This window comes from Canis lupus, chromosome 4 (genome assembly GCF_011100685.1).
Source record: "Canis lupus familiaris isolate Mischka breed German Shepherd chromosome 4, alternate assembly UU_Cfam_GSD_1.0, whole genome shotgun sequence".
Taxonomy (NCBI): Eukaryota; Metazoa; Chordata; class Mammalia; order Carnivora; family Canidae; genus Canis; species Canis lupus.
Genome location: NC_049225.1, coordinates 14,814,805 through 14,837,035, shown reverse-complemented (window position 1 = coordinate 14,837,035; position 22,231 = coordinate 14,814,805). Strand labels below are relative to the sequence as shown.

The 22,231-nt window shown below is 44.2% G+C and overlaps 1 protein-coding gene and 1 long non-coding RNA gene across 8 annotated transcripts in view; one reads left to right on the top strand and one right to left on the bottom strand.

The window, feature by feature from the left end:
• Window positions 1–3,924: 3,924 nt before the first annotated feature.
• Window positions 3,925–22,231, bottom strand: part of ARID5B (AT-rich interaction domain 5B) — a 174,232-nt gene continuing 155,925 nt past the window's right edge. For all 3 annotated transcript variants that reach the window (XM_038534033.1, XM_038534035.1, XM_038534034.1), the window contains 2 exons: window positions 9,834–10,032; window positions 3,925–6,196 (listed from right to left, as the gene is read on the bottom strand). In XM_038534033.1, coding sequence (XP_038389961.1) covers window positions 3,992–6,196; window positions 9,834–10,032 — 2,404 coding nt within the window. In that variant the 3' untranslated portion in view covers window positions 3,925–3,991. The remainder of the gene's footprint in view (window positions 6,197–9,833; window positions 10,033–22,231) is intronic.
• LOC102151124 lies at window positions 12,125–22,196 on the top strand. Of its 5 annotated transcripts, none has more exons than XR_005357879.1 (6): window positions 12,125–12,237; window positions 15,421–15,595; window positions 17,444–19,066; window positions 19,436–19,689; window positions 19,798–19,887; window positions 21,281–22,196. It is a non-coding gene; the product is annotated as an uncharacterized LOC102151124 (long non-coding RNA). The 5 variants fall into 5 exon arrangements; XR_005357881.1 differs by having other exon boundaries at window positions 19,030–19,066; window positions 21,281–22,004; XR_005357877.1 differs by having other exon boundaries at window positions 17,444–19,689; window positions 21,281–22,194.

Genomic DNA, 22,231 nt, shown 5'->3' with positions numbered 1-22,231 from the left:
AAGTACAATTTGGAAAACATACAAAATTGAGTGTTTATAGTTTGGCTCAGCATTCTTCTGGTAGTGTTTAAACTAATGCAAAGGTTACTCAATAACCTCTCCATTGGGAAACTATGTAATATCACTGGGCCATGTTGCTATATACAAATAATCACCTTACAGAGCATAGAGGTTACATAGCTGGAATCACCAAAAGTATACAATATTTACAACACAGGAAAGTTTAAAAAAGTATAAACAGCCAAGAGATTATGCTGCTATTTTTCAGACATATTTCAACCATGGGGAGACAAGCAGAATATCAAATACATCAACAGCCAACACTGGAATTTAAGTGCTCAAGATAATCATTGCAATGGTGTGGGTCTCACCAGGGCAAACTTGTTCCCATTTCTCTTTAAAACTGGGACAAGAATAAAACTGGACCAGATGGGACTTGGCTGACCACCACCAAATGTGACTCTGTGGGACAACAAGTGAAGAGAAAGAAATGGTTCTCTTTGAAGGCACACTACATAAAATATTTTTGTGGGATCACCTCGAAATTTCCATCAGACACACCAACACACTGAAATACAGTACTTGAGAATTCATGCACCAGGTCAGAAAGTTGTAAAGTCAACATTGAGTTTTAACAAACCCTTCTGTATATGCCCTGATAAACAAGTGAACTTAAGAGCTTCTAGCTAGTAAATAAATAAGTCAGTCCTGTGGCAAATATTACAAGTTCCAATCACTTACTAGAAGAATACTTAATTCTGAAACTCAGTTGGGCTGGGATAGGTTTTTTTTTTTTTTTTGGTTTTGTTTTTTCGTTTTTTTCTTTTTTTTTTTTTGTTGTTTTGTGTTTTTTGTTGTTGTTGTTGTTTTGTTTTATTGAGTTGCCAAAAGTTAAACCAGAAGTTGCATGGAAAGGTTTTTCTTTTCTTTTTTAAAAAATATTATTTAGAATCTCCAAATCTCCAGTAAATCATGGACTTAGTGCTATTTTGAATTGCAACATTTCTTGGAAGCCACGCTCAGTAAATAGATTTATGACTCCATTGCCAATTAGATTCCACAGTTTCCTTTACTAAACTACCAATAACAATGGTTTGATTGCACAAAGAAAGGCTTGTGCAATTCCATTCAATAATAAGGCCCCTTGAACTCAAACAATGCAAACAAAGCCCTATTTAAGACTTTTTAAAATGTAGTTCTCAGCCAATGAAGAATTCAATGGTCTTTTTGAAAGATTTCCAAGATCTCTGTCCGGAGTTTTAAAACAAATAACACACTGCTTCTGTTGGGAATGTATACCCCCATTTCTCTTTATTTGTCCTGATGTTTTGCCGAGGGTATGAGCTTCCTCAGACAGAAACAGTGAGTCTCCTCTCGGAAGAGATGAGAAAAACAAAAGCTGGACTCTGTTAACATTGTTTGAAAATGGTGTGATCGAATTCCAACATGATGAAACCAGACTGAAATCACTGTAGTGGGGAAAACAAATGCCCATATTCCAAACGGATAGGTGAGGTCCACTAGGGACAGAAGGCCCCCATCTCTTGGAGACACAAACTCCTAGAAACTGCACACCATCTAGCCCATGTCTGCTGCGGAAATGCTGGAGATTCCTTGTTGTTCCATGTCTTCTGATTCGGCCACCATTCACTCTAGTGCAACTTTCTTCTAGGTGTCCTGGCTAGTATCCTGCCAGCTGGAATTGAGATCTCTTTCCCCCTCTATCTTGTGCAATAGCAGGATAATCTGCACTCACACATTTATAATCTATATTCTACTAGTCTATCTATGGTTCTATTAAATATATATATATATATTTAAATATATATATATATATGTGAAATTCCACAGGAAGGTAAATAATTAATTGAAGCAAATGGAACTCTTAACACTAGATCTCTACATTCTTTTGTTTCCACCTTTGGATATTAAGTATGTTACATTGAATATTTGGCTTCATATCATGGAGACATTTCAATACAAATGCACGGCATGCATGGCTTTGTGTAAGAGCCGCAGTGTCATCGTTTACCAGTTTTGATTATTTTGCAGTCGAGTTACCTATTTAGAAGTTGAAAATTGTCATCAATTTTCATAGAATTAAATATCTCAGAGGTAAAAGACTGGTTAACTATGGTTCTAATGTCTACTGGGGAGTGTTGGAGGAGGGGAGAGGGCTGGCTGGGGAGTTCATCAAAGCAGTCTTTATCAGCAGGGATGGGACTGGGAAAGAAAAATCCACTCTGTATCGATGGACTTTTAACAGGCTTAGAAAATGTATCCACCTTGACCGTTACAGCTCAGCAGCAAAGGGAATAATGTGGCAAGAATGACAATCCACACTCTCCACATCTTTTGACTGCTTGAACAACATGACCATCTCTTCCAACGATAAAATAAATCATCAAGTGGACCGTACTGCCAGGCGGTTAAAACCACGACGTGCACCACCAAATATGTGTGCACACACCCAAATCTAACGCCCCAGAAACCCAAAGAAGAGGACTTTCTTTTGAAATGGGTAATCCAGTATGCCAATTATCCCCAAAGATGTGGCCTGGGAGGTTCTTCTCGGGAACAACCAGAAGCCAACTCGATGAAGGCAATGTGGCTACCTATTACTCAAAAGACCATGGCCCAAGGAAGGTATCTGGTTGGTGCCCGGGCCTCCAGCTGCTGGTTTTCTTCTGGAGAGACGAGCTCCATCTTCTTCCCAACCCCCTTTCCCACACTGTTTAAAGGGATCAGTGCCAACACCAATGTAAATCATTTTGGCTTCTGTTCTAATTTCTGAAATTCCTAAAATATCTGTGCAGCCCACAAATATGTCCTCTAGACTCTTGTTATTCAGCAGCTTGCTGCCGGTGAGGTTTTTGTTTTTATGATTCCTCTGGTATGTAGGACAGTTTCACAGCCTAGATAAGGTAAGTACAATGCTCGATATTTTCACAGACCCCAATACTTCAAAGCAAAGCATTTGGCCGGGTAAGCAGTGTATAAGCTCTTTCAACTATGCCACTTATGAGGAACAAAATCCTTAAGTTGCGGATCTGCAAAGGAACATTCTTTGCACTATTGTGTGCTCAACTGTTTCTTTTTCATTAGTTCCACTAGAATCAGTTGCTTCAATTTGTAAACAATAACTTTACCACCCAAAGCTGCTCAAAAATGATAAGATGTGGAAAAAATTACAAACACACATCAACAACTAGGACAGTCAGTCAGCCTTGAAAACAAAACAAAACGAAATAAAACAAAACGAAAACAAAAGACCTGCAAACAAAAGCGATACTGTTTAATTAAAAAAAAAAAAAAAAAAAAAAAAAAAGGACAAGGAGGAAGTGGGAGAAAATGGAACTACCTGTATATAAATTAGGTGAGCGAACAGTGATACGGGTAGTTTTAAGAAGCAAATATATACAGTCATTTTAACAGTGTTTACTTCTCTGGATTGTTTAATAGTGTCAAAATGAAAGATCTATTGAAGTTTCACTATACATTGCATTGATTGAACCTTGGAGAGTTTTAGGAAAAGAGGGGCATCCCTTGGCAAACGCTTTGCCAGTCTTCCTTGCCCCTTCCTGTGAAACGCCTGTCCCTTTTACTTATTTATTTGTTTTTTGCCCAGATTGTTCCTGACCGTCGGAACTCAAGACGGGGTCTCCTAAATTCTTCCCGGGTAACGCACCCCCCTTCGCGAGACCCACGTGCACAGTGAACCATCCAGGTGCAAGGGCATCTGCGGCGGAAGGGGCTCGGGACTGACCGGCCAAGGCGGCAGGCGTCCCAGAACAAAGCAGCTCAGCTCAGCTCTGTCCACCTGCCTCCGCGGCCCCTTAGGCGGGTCGGCCCGCCCCGCCCCCGCCCGCCCCCGCCCGCCCCCGGGCTTAGAAGGAAATACTGACTCCTAAGGCCGCCGCCGCCGCCGCCGCCGCCGCGCCCGGGGCTGCGAGGGGAGGAGCTCCGCGAGCCGCGCCGGCCCGGGCCGGGCTCACAGTTTCGTGCTGGGGTGGACGGACGACAGCTGGGAGGCCGGGAAGGCAGCTTGAGGGTTGATAGCAGCGAGTGGGTAAATGCTGTTGTGCAAAAGGTCCCCGTACGAGCTTCCCACGGGGGTGGCCGCAGCCAAGTGTCTGTAAAGCTGCTGAGAATTTGTCGGCGACGTAAAAATCCCCCTTTGCATCACGAGCGAGTGGAAAGCCAGGGGCTGCATGAGCGGAGAGAGCACGGTCTGGTTTTTCAAGTACTGCAGCGAGTGGGAGTAGCCGGCGGGCAGCCGGGAGCCGAGGCCCGAGCCGCACAGGCTGCCCGAGTACAGCCCCGGGAAGATGGGCGAGGACAGCGCCGCCTTGTGGCCGTCGGCCGCCGCCCCGCCCGCGCCCCCGCCCGCGCCCCCGCCCGCGCCCCCCGGGCCGCCGTGCGCCGCCGCCGCCTTGCCGCCCTCGCCCTCCAGCTCCGCGCCCTTGTCCTTCCCGCAGGCCTCCTTGGGCGGGTCGAGCGGGGACACGGCGCGGGCCTTCTTCCCCGCGATCACCAGGTCCAGGTCCTCCAGGCCGCGCTTGATGGGCCGCGCGGCGCCCACGGCCTGCGGGCCGGCCTTGCGGTGCAGCACCGGGTGCACCATGCCCTCGAGCTTGCGGAAGCTCTCCAGCCTCACGTGGTGCGGCCGGCTCGCCCTGGACAGCGGCTCGGGGTACTTTTTGGGGGCCGACAGGGTCATGGGCGAGACCCGGCAGGCCTTGGGGTGACCGTCTCGGCTCTGGCCGTTGCCCGCCGGGAACTGGGGGGCGCCCTTGCTCTCCTGCGGCCCGGGCGCCGCGTGGGCCAGGCCCAGGACCTTGCCCGTGGGTTTGTGCAGGTTCTTGGGGAGGCTCAGGTCCGTGGGCTGCTCGTCGGCGGGGGCCTCGGCGGGGGCCGGCTTCTTGTCCTGCAGGTGCAGCGAGGCGAGATAATTGACGTGCAGCTTCTCCTGGTGTTTGTGGGCGGGGAAGGAGCTGTTCTCCGACTCCCGGTACGCGTCCCTGCAGGCGTACTTGGAGGTCTGCTCGGCGTGAAGGTGGTGCTCCGCGTGCCGGTAGAGGCTGTGCAGGTGAGGCGACGAGTAGAAGTCGGCCAGGAAGCTGGGCACGTGCGCGTGGGGCAGCGCCCTCTTCTCCAGCGGCTTGTCCTTGCCCTCCGGGGCGTCGGGCTTCAGCGCGTAGGAGTCGGCGAGCGGGCCGAGGTGATGCTTGGAGAAGCTGCAGCGGTGCGGCTCCGATCGCCCCAGCTTGTCGTGCTTGAAAAGGTCACCGAGGCCCTTTCTCTCTTCCGAGGCCTTGCTTCGGAAGCTCTGCACGTGCTGAATCACCGACGGCCGGCTCACCGCCGCGTGGTCGCTCCCCTGGCCCGGGTGGGCCTGGGGCAAACCCGAGCACAGCTCGTCCCTCGGGATCAGCTTCTTTTTGCTGATCAGAGGGGGCGGGGAGCCGTAGGGGTAGCTGCCGGAGAGGCCGGCCCCACTCACTTGGGACAGGAGCTTCTTCTTGGCCAGTGGGGACATGATGCCCGGGTTGCCCCTCGAGTAGAGCAGGGGCGTGTAGTTAAGCCCGTGGTTCTCGTTCATGGGCCCGGTCAGGTCTTTGTCCTTGAACATGTCAAAGGACTGAACCACCAGGACCTTCGGGGTCTGCTTGAGCGCATTGTGGATGTCGTCACTGCCCAGCTGGTCCACCTTGACGGTGCAGTTGGCGATGTAGTCGGCCATGGCGGGCAGCTTGTCCTCCTCCAGCTCGCTCTGGCTGGCCAGAGGCGGCTGCGCGGCGGGGAAGCCGGGGAAGGGGGGCTCTTGGGGCTCGCTGTCCGGGCTCTCTGCAAAGCAGCAGGGCTGGGGCTCTTGCTTCGAGTCCGCAGGGGCACTGGGAGAGGTGAGGGGCTGCTTGCCAGCCCCGGGGCCCAGGGCCGGGCCCCTGTCAGGGGCGGCAGGGGCGCTGGGCAGCGGGGGGACAGGCCCCTGCTCCCCCGCCTCCTCTGCGGCCGTCGCACCGCCGGCACCTCGGTCTGCATCGCTGTCCTTCTCGGGGTCCGCTCGGGACCCCACGGGCCTCGCCGCGAAATCCTGGTACCCTTCCATTTTTCTCTTCCCCTCTGCTGCTGGGAGGGGCTCAGTGATGCTCTTCTGATTCGAAGTCTCTTGTTCCTTCTCTGGCTCTGATGAAACCTGATAAGATATTTCAAAAGGCGGTCAGAAGGAAGCCAAGCGCATTGACACATTTTGCTATGAAGCAAAATATTACACGCAGCAGTTTTTCTTGAAAACAGGCTTGTCAATCAGCTCGGGGAGTATCGGTAAAGCTTTATTGCCTCCCGATCACAGCTCTAAACAAAGAAATCTAAATTACGGAAACATTGGGCTAGACACGCAGCCTCGCCAAGTCCCTTGCGAGACACCTATCAGAATCGCAAAGTGGTATGTACTGATGGTATACAACAACCCTATCACTCCTTGATTCCAATATATAGTTTAATTCTGAGGTTGTTTTCTTGTCAAATCAGTCAATTATCCAAATGGGTTTTAAATTACATGTTGTGCTTTATGACACTTTGGAGAAAGATTTTTTTTTTTTTCCCCTAAGCATCTCTCTTTCAAAAACCAACCAACAACCCCGTGTCAACAACAAGCAACAAACTTACTAGAACCCCTTGCCCTTCTTTGAGAGGGCAGATCCCATCCCAATGCGGCTGGTGCCATGCATAAAATTAGCAACGCGGAAGTGTTCATTTCTACCCGGTGCCATATGACATGCAGAAAATGGTAAAATATTGGAAAATTATGCAGATGCCACACCAGCCTTGTCTACCTGGGGACAGAAGGACTCGAAGCCTGCTAGGCTGCAGCAAACTACAGTTCTATTAAAGCTAAAAATGAAGTTATCAAAATTCAGCCAGTGAGCACCACCACAAATACAGCTTTTCTATTCACTGGAATACATTGTAGTCAATGAGATGGATGCTCTTTATGTGTCCCTATTGACAGAAATTGTGGGCACAATTTGACCCATTCATTGCTTTATGTAGCTGTGCAAAGTTTGACCTTAGAAGGTCATTTTAACTTTCCATCTGTGACCCAGCTGGCTGACAAGCCCTTTCAAAACTGTCACTCTGCCCTGACATGTCTTAGAGAACAGTCACAAAACAGTTGTATTGAGCTGGTCTTCTACCCGGAATCCCCGCCCCCCCCCCCCCCCACCTCGGGCCCCACTCCATCTCGTCCCTTGAACATTGTTCTTCTTTGTTAAGAAAAGAAGTGTCGACCACATTAACATCTTTGGGTAAAACTGAAGATGCTGGTGTAGGGATGCACAGAAACAAAAATTTTAAGGAATCAAACCCTTTCGGAGATCCACTTGAAGATATCCCTGTCTTTGAGGGATGTGTTAGACCTAAGAGCTTTTGCTTATCATCTTTCTCTTCTTTCCTTCCTTCCTTCTTTTCTACCTTCTTCCTCTCCTCTCCTTTCCTTTTTTCTCTCTCTCTCTCTCTCTTGTACTAATAGCTGCCTTTTCCAGTACAAATATCATTACTTGTTCTACATTAACAATCACCATTGGTCTCTTGAGCTCATACACTACATGAAAATACAGAAAAAGGAGTCTGGCAAGGGAAAAAGGCAAATTGCATTTAAATGTTAGTTTCTGATGGGGCTGTTGTTTGAAGTGAAGCTATAGGGGATATCAGTCTCATTGAAGTGTCTGTGACCTAGGCCTTTGGTTACAGGGCGTTCTATGGTTTTCATCGTAAAACCCCCAGAAGAGGGAGCCTGCTTCTCCCTTTGCCTATGTCTCTGCCTCTCTCTCTGGGTCTCTCATGAATAAATAAATAAAATCTAAAAAAATAAAAACAAAAACAAACAAACCCGAAACAAACAGGTTTAGGGGGTCTCTGAAAACTAGGCAGAAAAAACGTGATGACCTTTTTTCTAGGATGGCATTTTATGATCTTCCTTGATAGGTTAATGGTACCTTCCCACCAGGCAGCTTGCAATCCAATGACCTGAAGACAGTGGGTTTGACTGGAAGAGCTTTATAAAAACCTCCTATCTCCATTGAGTTTCACAGCTTCATATTGAAAACATCAAAAATTAAGGACCATAAAAACCGCAATGACAGCAATAAAATCCAAACCCCCAACACCCAGTCAATGAGAAGGAATACACGTGGTCCAACACATGGGTGTACATTGGAGGTGGGGAAGCAGTTCTTACCATATGGGCACCTTGGAGAGGGTATGAGATGCCAGGTTGTTCAGGTGACCTGATCATGATAACCCTTGACACTTACAGGGCCCCAAGGCATTGGGGCCCATAAGAAACAGGGAGCCTGAGGGCCTTAAGGGTTTCTTTGAGCTGGAGGGAGTCGGGCCCTACTCTTGGTAACAGGCATCTCCCACACTGATGGGCTTTAGGGCAATGGGCTGAGGATTCCACCCCCCACCTCACAAAACCACCATTTCAAACTTCATCCCCAAAGTGGAGCCACTCAAAGGTCAGCTGGCCTCTGGCCTCAGTTTGTCCTCTGGTGCTCTGGCAATGCTGTGCATATGGTATCTAACAGAACTCACTGATCCAAAACCCTATAATAAATCACCAGGCCAACAGGATAAAGGAAGAATGGAATGTGAGCCTTAACTTGGAATTTCCTTGCTTTTGGCCATTTATGTTGCAAGCTTGCAGATGTTTAGAAATCTCTGCATCATCTCTTTCCCCCCATTTTTTTAATTACTGAAGCTTAGAATAATTATGAGACAAAAATAAAAACAACAAAAAAGTCTTTTCTTGGTACTCCTATCATCTTCTTAAACAGGAGTCAGTTGGGTAGGTTAATTTCTAGTTAGGAGGTTGCTGTGTGTTGTGTTTCAAGCCAATGTTTAATTAAGGAGTCTCTTATGTGTTCATTATAAACCTGATTTTTAGGGGGTGTTTAATATCAGTACCAAAATTCCCTCTGGGGTTGAATCCTAGAACATGCTGTCTCCAAATGTGGCTGCTAAGTTTTTTTGTTTTGTTTTGTTTTTTATGGGCAGCAGGGTTTTTTATTATTCATGTTGAAACAGAGCCCAGATCAGCCTCCATGACCGGCTGTACGCTGACAGTAATGGCTTCTACCAAAGAGCTGCTGGGGGCTGTGGGTAGCTGGGACTGGTTTTAAAAGGTTCAGAAACTACCTGTTAACATGAGAGATAATAATGGTTTCAGAGGAACAATTTCAAAATTCTCCCATAAATAATATGTACTTAAGATGTTTCTAAATTGGTCTCAACCCAAGGCTGTTGCACAGAGGTCAATTCCGGGAGGCCAACAAATCTCTGAAGTTTTGAGGACAGTCCTGCAGAGACACGGCACATCACTTCAACATTCCTCCTCGCTAGAACCCACAAAAGTGTGTTTCGATGTCACACCAACTCCTCACATAGACTGGCTGTGAAATGGCAAAGAAGCCACATCGTTCACACTGGAGTCCCTTGGCTTCAAAGAGCTGAAGCTCTGGCTCCTTCTATCTCAAAGCTGGCATTCGCTACCTGAGCTTTCTGTAGGATGATCCCATCTTTCTAGATCTGATTCCTGGCCTATCCCATGTAACACCACGCACTGCGTTCCAGCTCCTGAGCAGACCCAGATCCACCCTCTGGGGAACGGTGGGGCTGAGACGGTCTGATTTCTCAGTCTGGGGTTGCGGGTGTGCAGGCACCGGCTGTGACGCGGGGCTTCAGGAGACCTGGGACAGGACGAGTCTCACAGAGGGGTGTGTGTGTGTGTGTGTGTGTGTGTGTGTGTGTGTGTGTGTAGGACAGCAACTCACCTCTGGTGATTCCTGGGGCTTCGGGGCATTCTCTTTTTCTTTCTTGCTCTTAGGGATTTCATGTTTGATGCGTTTGGTTCCTGATACTTTTGTTTTATTCTCATTTTCCTGTGAACTGTTCTCCTGTTTCCGAGGTTTGATTGGAGGCAGGGGCTTATCTTCCTCCCCTTTAATAAACCTTTCATACGGTAGGATTAATCTGGAATGACATCAGAAGACACGATCAATCATGAGAGGCAATTCCGGGAGCATCGATGCTATTGGGGTTTCGTTTCTTTTCTCAATACAAGCAGTTTATTGATGACTCCATCTCCAGTGACACCAGCGCATTTCTAGAAACTTACTCCACGGTTCAGGGATATACTCCCTCAGTCAAAAACCAGTACCTGGTAACATACCTACTTCTTTGCAAGACATCTTTGTGGTTTTGTGAATCTATATACCAAAGATGCCGACGGAAGCGCACGAAGTTAACATCATTATCATAGCTTGTGAAACAGGGCTAAGTGCCAACAACATCAGCACAGCAACAAGAGCAACACTCATGACGGCTGCCATTCGTTTATCATTCTGCCAGCAACTGCTTGTTGAGCACCTACTGTGTACTCAGTGTTCAAGGCACTGAGATACAGCAGTGAACAAAATATTCAAAGCCTCTGACCTCATGAGGATGATTAGTCTAGGAGGTACTAGTATGTGCCAGGTTAGTGTCCTAGATTATTCCATGTCATCTCCACATCTTTATGGAGTATTATTATAACTGTCACTACTACTACTACCACTGCCACTACTATTATTATTTCCTTTTTAACAGATGAGGGCCCCAAAAGGCTAAATAATTTGCCGAAGCAGCACACCATTTGTTAGAGATGGAATTTCTGCCTGCCTCCAAAGTTGATACTTCCATTCATGTCAAAATATTGACCAGACACTTCAGATAAAGAGGCTAACGGGAGGCAAGCACAGTGGGGCTGAGAGACAGCTGTCTTCTCCTGAGCTCTGAGGTGGGTAGGGGATTCCGGTATGAGCTCAGTTTTAGGGTGCCGAATAAAAGAGTCCCCGGTCAACAGGAGGGCGGACAGACCACTCAAGCCACAAAAATCAGAGGGCTGAAAAATTCAAGCGCTTTAATTATATAACTTTTTAAACAAAGTACATAAAATTGTTCTAAAAAGAGAAACATCAAACAGCTCTAGTTTTAATCTGTTTTCCCTTTGCGACATAGCTCTTGATCTGAAAGGGAAAAATAGCTGATGTAATTAAAAGGGATGGATTGCATTACAATCTCAGTTTCAACTTCAGTGATTAAAGTTTTTATAATGCATTTGGTATGATTAATGACTCACTGTGGGATTAATACAAGACTCAGCCTTAAAAATATGAACTTTAATACAGCAAACATAATTTGTTTTAAATAAGACAAGTTGACTCAATGAAGAAAATGTACTTGGCTTCTAAACAACATAAATCTGTTCAAATATTGGGAACCCTAATTATTTTTAAACTAAGACTTCCAGGCAAAAACTTCTTGGGTTTGGATATCTGTTAGCTATCCTGAAATTGGTTTCTAACCACGCAATCTGGATCTCAGCCCCTTAAACATACACAACTGTTCAGGTTTGCGAGTACAGACGTGGGGCATTTGTGATAATATTTCAGTGTTTAATAAAATACCAAGTAAATTATGGGAAAATGAAATCCCAATTTACAACGTATTAGAAACAGAATTCGTTTACTGAGCATGCTCGGACAAGGTATGTGCAAGGAGGCGTGAATAATAGTTTCGAGCCCTCCATCTGGCAGTGGGCCAGCCATGAAGATCAACACAGCCCATGGGGAATAGTTATCTTCAGATCCCATTACAAACTGAGTTTAAACATGTTACAGCTGCTAAAACTGGAAACTGTTCTCTCTATGTCGACTTACTAAAATAATATATGGCTGCCAAATACCTGCTTCCCACTGTAATATTACAGTTAATGTTTATATAATAAAAAGCATAACTAAGCAGAAGAAGAGAGAAAAAAGCAATCTTGTTCATACTTGAATTTATCCCGTCTCGTCTATAAGTCCCCAACGTTACCCCGATCCCTTTTATCTACACAGTCCTGCCAGGGACTCGATCCCCTTTAGCAGGTTGGGGATTACTGTCTGGGAGCCAAACACATCAAATATTTTAAATTGGAAAAAAATATTTTAAATAGACTTTAATGAAAACATTTTTTATTGTTGGGACAGATAGGTTTGTTTTACTTGTGTTTGGTTGCCATGGGAACCTGAGCAGCACTGAAGTCTGGGTATTCCAGTGGTGGCTGCTGGTTGGGACTGGGACCACCCTGCCCTCGACTCCATTCTCTAATTGAGACGGCGACACCTTGAGGAGCTCTCTTGGCAGAGAAGCACGGTAGTGTTACCTCTGAGTGTGGGGAGAGGGTGACAGGAGGCAGAGAACTGGGTGGGAGACCCACCCAGCGTGGGCCGCAGAGGACCCCTCACCTCCGGGTCTGACTGTCCTGGGGCCACCAGGCCCCCCAGAGGGGTGGGCGCCAAGGACACTTGAATTTCCTTACACAACTGCAGATTCAAGAAGCAGGGCCACATTTCCATTTCATTTCTTTCTTTTTTCTCCCCCCCCTTCTTTTTTTCTTTTTCTTTTTTTTTTTTTTTTTTCCTTTTTCACTCAACTCAGCAGCTGGCTGGCCGACAGCAGTAAAAAATACATTTCACTTTGCTGGTCAAAGGCCTAAAGCCAGAAGCAGGAAATGTGGAATTAAATGTTTCTTGTATCTGGAAAGAGGCATGACTAAGGTAAAACTGAATCCAAACACAGGCCTTGCTTGTTCAAGGCTTCCAGAGGGAGGGTATATGTGAGCTAGTGAGTGAGCAAGTGAGTGAGTGTGTGTGTGTGTGTGTGTGTATAAAGGTCAATTGAGTGGCTCCCCCCCCCCCCCCCCGCCCTTCTAAATCACTGAAAGATAATTATAGTGGCTCAGGGAAAAAAGGTTCCCAAAATAAAACAAGAAAGGCAGCAGCTAAAAGGAAACAAGTAGAAATATGACCAGCTAAGCCCTGAAGAACAGGGCTCGGTCTCACCCGGCACACAAACAATCGCTGTTCATATAGTGATTTCCGTTTGGTGAGATTTTCACTGAATGTTTTTTCAGTTATCCTGTCACGGTACAACACAATTACCCCACAGGATATGATCTTATCATTTGATTATTAGAAGTTTTTACAGTGCGAGAGGACGAGAGCTATTATAGGTTTCTGAACATTTAAACGTTCAGCGTCCATGTGATACCATTAAAAACAGGTTAGCCAATATGAAGGCCAACATTGCCCAATAGAGGAAGCTGAGTAGGTTCGTATTGTATAAAGAATCTAGTATAATGCAACATGCCTATGCCTTGCGGATGATTATTCCTCAAATATTTGTAGTACGACAAAGATTTAATCAGTTTCTAAACTATACAGATAACAGCAAAAATGCACCCCAGCCCCCAAGAACTCATTACACAGGAGAAATATTTTCAATGGGCTGCAACTCTAAGAATGTGGGTTGGGTTTTAGGTGGGCGGAAGTAATGGGGAAGAGAAGCAATATATTCATTAGAAAATCCAGAGAGATTTTTACCCCTGATCTACATCTACTCTGGGAATTGAGAGCGAGGCAGATAAATGGGCCTTTCTTATTACCCAGATTTCACATTTCAGATTAGCAAAATGCTTATTTACGATGCCATTAATGGATCTGAAATAGGTAAGCCATCGTGTATTAAAAAATAACATCTTTCCATAGGCATAAGATTTGTAGCAGCATGAGATTTTATTTTTCCCTAGGAATAATACAAGAATAACATTTTCCACCCCAAAGCAGAAACAGTAGGGGAGCCTTTTGCTATCACCAAGATTCCTATTAAATTCAGTCACTGTGAAAGCAAGATTTTTTTTCTCCTTCTCCTTCTTTTTCTTTTTTTTAAATAAAGACGACTCAAAATCAACCCGAGTTAAAATTAACAAATCAATAGCATGATAACCTTGATTTATTAGCATCTGAGCCACTAAATTATCATCATCCAAGAAATTGCTGCTTTGAAAAGATTTCGGCTTTGTTAAATCTCAAGTTAAATAATGGTGCTCCGTATACTAGGTTTTTAGATCGGCCTCATCTGATATTATGAAAAATTCAATACATTTCTCTACAGCAGAAGTCAGGGGTCAGCAAATCTATTACTGTAATGTAAGTAATCTGGCAACCTGCCAACTCTTTCTCCCTTTTATTATTTTTTTTGAAACACCAAGGCAGATAATTTTATATTTACAAATTCTAAAATCCTCCAGGGTCTTGCTTCTCTTAACAAAAACCGGCAGCCTCACATTCAAGAACTGTATATGGCACATGTCCTCATCATTTGCATTTCATACAAAAGAAGAAAGACTCTTCATCTTTATTAGGCAGCGTTCCCCCTTCCCTCACCATAGGCAGAGGGAAAATAATGTCAAATCTCATCTGAACGAGTAACCACTAATAATCTTCTGTATTGATTAATGCTTGCGTGGAATGACTGAACTTTTGGGCCAAAACATTGAGCAAACAGTGCTTAGGAGAAGAAATGAGAATCCATCTATTTATAGAACTCTGCAAAACGGTATTATAATACTGTCTAGAACTGATTCAATTTGGAGAGTTGGGGAAAGAAGTAGGAAATTTTTAGGGTTGAAATTGATTCTCGAACTCACCTTAGTTACTTTATAGACATTCTCGTGGCATCAAACCTGTGAAAAAGTCTAGGCCCAAAGATCTGCTGGTGACCTTAGAACAGAATATCTTAGGGTCACAGGGAAATAAAGTTGGTGTGCATGTCAAGGCAAAAATGCTACTGCTATTCTTATACATATTAGGTTTTTTTTTCACGGTCGTAGAAAAGAAATGTCATATTGGTTCCACTGGGGTTTCGGACCTGATCTGATCCCAAATGAAGTCATTATACCTCCAAGTTGATTCCAGGGTTGATAAATTCTAAGGCTTGGCCAGACATTTCCCTTCTCAGCCAGAAATTGAAAATATAACTTCACTGTGAAGTGTGGGAAGCAATCTTTCACCAAATATGGAGCCAATAGAAGGTATATTTTTCTTTTTCGAAGATGATGTATGCACACTGGTTAAGGTTCCAAGAAGAACAGAAAGTTTCTAATCTCACATACTGTTCACCTCTCAGGGTTCCAGACTAAGACCATAAAAATGGCCCAGACCAAGACCATAAAAATGGTGGAAGAGCATTTAGGTGACAGCACCAAAACAAAAGTCAAATACACAAATGTGCTGTGGCAGCACACACAGAAGTGGGATGTTTCCTCGGAGGGCACAACACTCACTGGGTACAAAAGAAACTTTGTTCCTGTTCTTTTAAAAGCCAAGCTCCATCTAAGAAAGATGTGGGCCCTGGGTAAAGATCTCCTTGATTTTATGGTGTGAGTTTCAGAAAAAAAAAAGCAGAAAAAAAAAAAAAAGTGTGCAGAGTATGAGGAGCAAAATATCAGTAACCATGAGAGCTGAGAAAGAGGTCTCCGGTGTCTTTCTCCAACAGATGAGGAGGTGAATTGAAGACTTTGACCATCAAGCCATGGAGCGAGAGTCCATGCTGACATGGAGGTCATGGAGGATGAGTCTATGGCAGGACTCATGGGAGACAGGAAAGCAATGGGAAAACGCAGTGTGGATTCTGTATAGAAGACTTAGCTTAGCCCGTGAGCTCACCAAGGGTAAATTGTACCGAGCTCTTTAATAAGGAAGTGGGTGTAGTAAATAGCATCTTTGTGTTCTGTGTAAGACACCCAAAAGGTATGTGGCACATTATTATCAACAGCATTATACGGCCACTAGTCTTTAGAAAAGCTCTTTCTTGGGAAAATGACCTGCCTATCACTACCTACTCAAGAGGCATTAGAAGATGAACAAGAAACTTTTTTTGAGGGCATTAACACTGTCCATTTGCCCCTGGAAGTGGTGGGAGGGTTGTTTCTTCAGCCCATTAATGACTCTGACACCTTCCTCTATGGTCCTGGAGTGCCTGTAACCCTAACTAAACAAGAGAAAAAGGGTTCATGGACCAAAGCCCCAGCAAGACGGTGGCTTGATTCCTATAAATGATTGTCAATGTGAGAGAGGTGGTTCGAGGATGAGAGGCCCCCTGAACTGGAGTTACATTGGTCTATGGGGACCTTGGTTAAAAGGTGAGGTGGGAGGGTGGGGAGGGCAACTTCTGATTGCTCTCATATATTGATTAGGTATAATGATATTAATAGTAGCCACCGTGTGTTAAGTGCCTGTCAATACCAGGCGTTTTGTATATCTTAAGTTGCAACCAGTACAAAAAGATGTATATCCAGATACCTTATTTTATCCTCATTTTATAGCTGAGGAAACTGAGGTTCAGAGTGAAATAATTAAATGACTAGTCAAAGGCATGCAGCTAGTAAATGTCAAAATTTGAGTTCAAACACAGATCTACCTGCCTCTCTGAGCTGCTTTCATATCAGCAGGGTAGCAGTGCATTTAAATACCTTGTCTTAAAAGTACCGACACCGAGGAGACACTGAACGAACTGATCACCCCTGGCTTAAGAGAATCCTATGTCTTAAGGCACTAAAAAATCAGGGTGAGCGTTCTCCTTTTCTCAGAAGCAGTAGTCCTATAAAACACTCATGTGGCCATTCCACAAGGAGTCAGCCCGTTACAACAGAAGCAGCCCTGTGGTTTGGGCACTTGGCACAATTCTCCTCTAACAAAATGCCAGCAGGATAACTATGTCATGACTCTCTAAAAGGTGGTAACTCAGGGTTAGGTCAGGCCCAACTTGATGTTGGACGGCAAGAGAAAATTAAGAATAATATATCCTCCGTGGATTTCAGCCTGTAGCACTGAATCTTACCACACACTTGAGGTTCTCATGGCTTCCCCATCTAGAATGAAAGCTCCTCAGGGGCTTTGCTTCTAGGGTGCCTCCTTGCCACTTCCGTGAGGGTCTAGACTGACATTAGCCCCATGTCTTTCAACTTAAGACCACACTGAAGAAAGTTGGAATGGATTTAAGAAAGGCTGACATTATGCCCCTAGGGATTAAAATACACGCTCACGACAGAGGGCATAGACCCAAAGCAGCACCCAGCCCTCCACAATGCCAGCAAGCAAAGGTGGCGGCAATTATTCTTCTCGATGAGAAAACAATGACTGACTCAGAATCAAGTTGCGCGGATCCATTTCAAGGGCGGATGAACATTATTTCAAGAATAATAGACAAATACAACTACAGTGTTTTCAACAGAATAAGCACCCCAGAAATGAAGGCAGGCAGTGTTCATTATGTAAAAACAGGCAAAGAACTATTGCATTTAGGTCCCATGTATGTGAGATAGCATGGATTATGGAGCTTCTGAAATGTTCATCAGGTCCCCCAAACATTTATTATTTTGATCGAACTTTGTAATAACTCATCTAAAAACAAAATGTTCCAAGAGGTTTTCAGTGGAAGAGTTAAGGATATATTTTAATGGTAAACAATTACATTCTTCTGTCATCTGATACTTTTTTTCTTTCTTTTTTGGAAACAGGCTCTCTGAATTTTCAATAGTTCCTTTGTGAAGGCATCTGTTACTCACGTAATTGAAAAGATGTTTGTGCAGTGGCATGCTTGAGAGTACAGTTATTTAATCTTAATGATAAAGCCCTGAGGACAGAAAATCATAAGTAGAAACCTCTTGTTATTTATCAAAAAGAAAAGGGGCTAAGACACCTAATCTATTCTCAAATTTAAATTCATGCTTGATGAAAACTATCAATAAAACATTGGACCTGAAAAGTTTCTTAAATACTATAGCCAGGTTCAAAGGGGTGAGTTAGGGGGGAGGTAGGAAGAAAACGAAAATGAGACAATAAAGGAGCTTGACAAAGAAAAACTGCTGTTTGGCAAGCTTTTTTTTTTTTTTTTTTTGGGTCAAACAAAGAACTTGCTGTAGTTTACAGCATGACACACACACTTGATTAGTTTGTGCCTGAGGGTGTTTTTACACTCTATAGTGTAAACTCCAACTTCTATTAATTACAACTTGCATTTAGAGGCAAATTTAAGAATTTTTAAATAGAGATTTTTTTTCCAAGGCTGTTGTTTATTTTTTTTTAAACAGAAACCAGTTTTTCTACTCCAGGGCCTGGCAAGGGCTTTGTTTTCCTTTTTAGAAGTTTTTTGAAATACTCAGGCATTGGAAAGGTAGCAGAGCACTTTAAGCACTCTGAGGGATACAGAGGGAGGCTTTTGCTTATGAAGTTAACTGACCGTCCTTTCGGGAGAAATTCTGTAGGTCCCCAAGAACAAGCTTGGTGGGGTGTAGACAGAAGGGCTGTGGCTATGCCTCAGCCTGTCTGAATCTTGGTGCCTTGTTAGATTTCCCTGACCGCTGGGTGTTGCTAAGAGCCAGAGGCCTTCTGTGGGTTTAGGAGAAAAGGTTGAGAGGGCATGCGTGGCAGTATTGAAGAGGTGTTGCTGTGCCCACTGGCCAGAGCCCCCATCATTGAGATGATGATTAGAAAGGAGTTGCAAGTCCATAGACTGCTCAACCCCACTATGGGTGCCCATGGGGGAAGATGGAACAGGGTCTACCCTTTGGACCTCAGGGCAAGACAGTCAATAGGCACTATAAAGGTAAACTGTAATACCTGCATCGGTGTATCCAATTCAGAAATTCAGCCTTAGTACTCACCTAATAGCTTCTTCCATCACCTCATTCCTTACCTCTTAACACACATTCCCTAGAGAAAACCATCCTTTTTGTTCAAATTTAATTTAATTCATTCAATCCCAATTTCCTGAGTCCCTGAAATGTTCATGACACTCTCCTGGGTCCACTGGGGAGACTCCAGGAAACCAATAGCCCATGATCCTTGCCCTCAAAATTAGTATCTTTATCAGTCTCAAATTCAACAGCTGAACATTTTAGGCAATGTATGATGATCGATCTCTAAAGTTATAACCTAACTCTTTAAGACCCAGTCAAAATTGTAGATCCTCCTGAAGACTTTGCTCATTCCAGCTTGAAAATTCTCTCTATTCTTTCTTTGATCCCTATTGAATTTGTTATTTGTATCAATTTCTTATAGACCTGAAGTTTTTATAACCTCAAATAATTTAACTCTCTTTCAGATATGTATGGACTATGAGTTGGATTGTATGATGTTAGGTAAGCCAAGGATCACAGCAACTTCCAGTTCTAATGAGTCAGTGGTAATGGCCTGCGCGTGCCATACTGAGGAGAGTTCTGAAGCTGAACTTGGGCTTGTGGAAACCAGCATCGTGTTTCCTTCGCGTTCTCTGGTAGCATGGGCACTTCCTCATTGTTTGCCAGCCTTATTCCAAACTCTTTGGTTCATACGTTTTCATTATCCCAGAGGGTGCTTTGCAAGTGGTAGACACTCAAAAAACACCCATTGGCTCGTGAAGGCAGAAGCAAAGGAAAAACGGCAGTTGCTCAAATGGCAAATCTATCGTACCTCAGAAAAATAACCCAGCAACTAGGAGGGCTTCTTACCAATTTCAAATGTAATCTTAGGTTATGTTGATAGACTGATACTGCTACATCCCAAGAAGTACTATATGCCACATCTGGAATCGCTCTGGGTATTCTGAGTGACACAAATTGGAGGCATCTACATGACAGCAGGCCAAGCTGGTGAAAATCCATAAATCGTGCTCTGAGGCTTGGCTGAATGGAATAGGAGGACTTGAAGTGAGAAGGGAGCCAAACATATGGAGGCCCATCACCAAGGAAATGGCATGCACAGAAAGTCAGCCTCCACAGGCAAGGTAGGGTCATTGGGAAGCCACAGAAGGTGTCCTGCTCAGTATGTGGAAGAGTGTTTAGATGAAAAGCACGTTCAGTGATGGTTCTTCTTTCTCACCCCTCAACCGCAGGGCATTTGAGCAGAGACTGGATTAGCCCAGTGCCAAAGTTGGTTCAGTCCTCACAGAACTTGACAGCCTATAGGCTACTTTTGCCCAAAGGTAGGTTTAATTTAACTTATATTTTCAGAAATACTGGATCTACTATTTTTAAATCAGGTGATTTCACATGAAAGTCATCAAGAAACCATGGAAAGTCTGACAGCACTGAGACTCTATCTGCCCAAAGCAATGGTGTTGGCAGATCCCACTGGACCTCTCTGGCTCGGCTGTATGTACCAGCTTCCTACTTTCCTACCTGGCCACCTGCATCCACCTATGCTATGTCCCCCATAAACATCTGAGTTTGTGACCAGTGGTGTGGAGCTGTGCTTCTTCAATGACCTGACATGAAGGACTGGGTTTCTAAATTTTCTGTCTTGCTGACGGGACACTTTTGTTAAATTCATAATTCATGAAAATGATTAGTAAAACAATGAAATTTAAAGCAAGGCACATAAAATACCCCCAATGTTTTATTAGTCTCAATGGACATAAAATTATTCTGGCAAATTGCTATATAAGTGTAACAATGCTTATTTGTAAACTGTTCTGTTCGTGGAGCACAGACAGGCCAGAAAGCCTCACTAGCCTCACAGACTAGTACTGGTGTAGAGGATGACTAAGGGACCTCTCAGATCTAAAATGCTGAGACCCTGCCTGTATCTTTCTGAATCGGGTTCTGATTAACTTCAAGGGTATCAAAATGAGCAAGAATAGATCAAATTGTGTCCTGGACATAGGGAGAGCCGCAACTCCCCTTACTTTCCCCCTTGACTTTCTCCTCATGACATGATTAGTCAAGTTCCTTAGAACTTGATATCTTTTTGGCATTTACCTTAAAGCACATATTTATCTTCCTCAAAACGTGAACCTCCCACACACTGCCTTTTCTACCTTCAGAGGAGAAAGGCAAGAGGTTCAGCAGACTGTCACTTGGGTTCTACCCAGATGCATCTGGCTTGGCTTCGGGTCCCCCCAAGTCTCCCCCAGCCCTGCAGCAGAACAGTCTTGCCTGGGGAATGCTTACGGGAAAAGCCAAAGGTTAGAATTTGAAATTGGGCATTACGTACATAAGAAGATGAAGCATAATTGCCCATTTTCCCCATAAGCAAATACATTTGTTTATGATTTTGATTTTCTAAATACCCGGCAAAGCACATCATAAAGTCCTTTTGCCTTAATGCTCCTTTTTCCATCCTTAATAACAACTTCATGTGCTCCTCAGACACACACCATGCAATTTATCCAGGAAAATTCAAACCAGTAATCTGGTATTCTGTGTGAAGATTTTTTGTCCCCCTCTGGCATGTGCTTAAAAGACATTTTTCTAAAAAAGAAAACAAATCTGCATGTGAAAACAAAGTCTTTAAGGTGAATTACTATTCCAGAAAATCAAGCTGAGAGGACTCTATAAAAATAACCATCTTCCCTTTTTGTTCCTTTACTCATAAAGGTGACTCGGGACACCTTCAATGCAGAGATGGATGAGAAAGAAAGTGTTCTACTTAGAAAGGTCCCACCCAGCTGACAGTGGGCATTTTTTCTTTGCATTCCAACCTCTGGTAGCTTGACTATATATCCTGAGCAAGAAGTGTCCAGAATAATCACACTTCATGAGCTTTACTGAGTTTGAGACATCCACGTAGCAACGGTCTCGCGATGGGGAAACATGAATGCTTTTTATATTGGTGATCAGCTGTAACATGAGCAATTAAGTACAGTACTAATGGACTATGGCCAGGAGCCTGGTACTAATATTAAAAACTGACAGAGATGAATAGGTTTGGAAGCAAAACCAGGCTGACAAAGACATTTTTATGAAGTGCCTGGACCTATTTGATTTAAACCAATCAGAGGCAAGTTTGGACGAGTCAGGCCTTCAGCGACAATGATGCATTCACAGGCATTGTACCATTTCTGTTATGCCTTAAATAAAAACACCCATTGATTCTTTTCAACAACCCACACTTTCATTATTACACTCATTAATAAACCAAAAGTGCTCAACTAAATATACAAGTAATATTTACTGAGGCCCCGGCTACTTTTTTCTTGTTGGAAAATGAAAACATTTACTGGAAACACGAACCGCACCACATGAAAAATAAATCAAAGGATAATGCACAGATCACTCATTTCTTCTTCATCTTCTAGGAAAGCAAAGCTGGCGATAGGGAAGGGGGAAAGGGATCAAGTCTGTACACCGGAGTGAAAAGAGTGAGACCAGATGACTGGCTGCACAGGAGCAACCCAGTCATTCTGATCTGATGGGGAAAGGTATGAAAAATGTCCATGGGCATCTCCGGACGAGATGTCTGCCCGCAACATCCTGATATTTGTCTTTCTTACTTCTTGATCCTTCTTGAAAATGGTGAACCTTCACCAATCTAGGCCACTCTGTTTT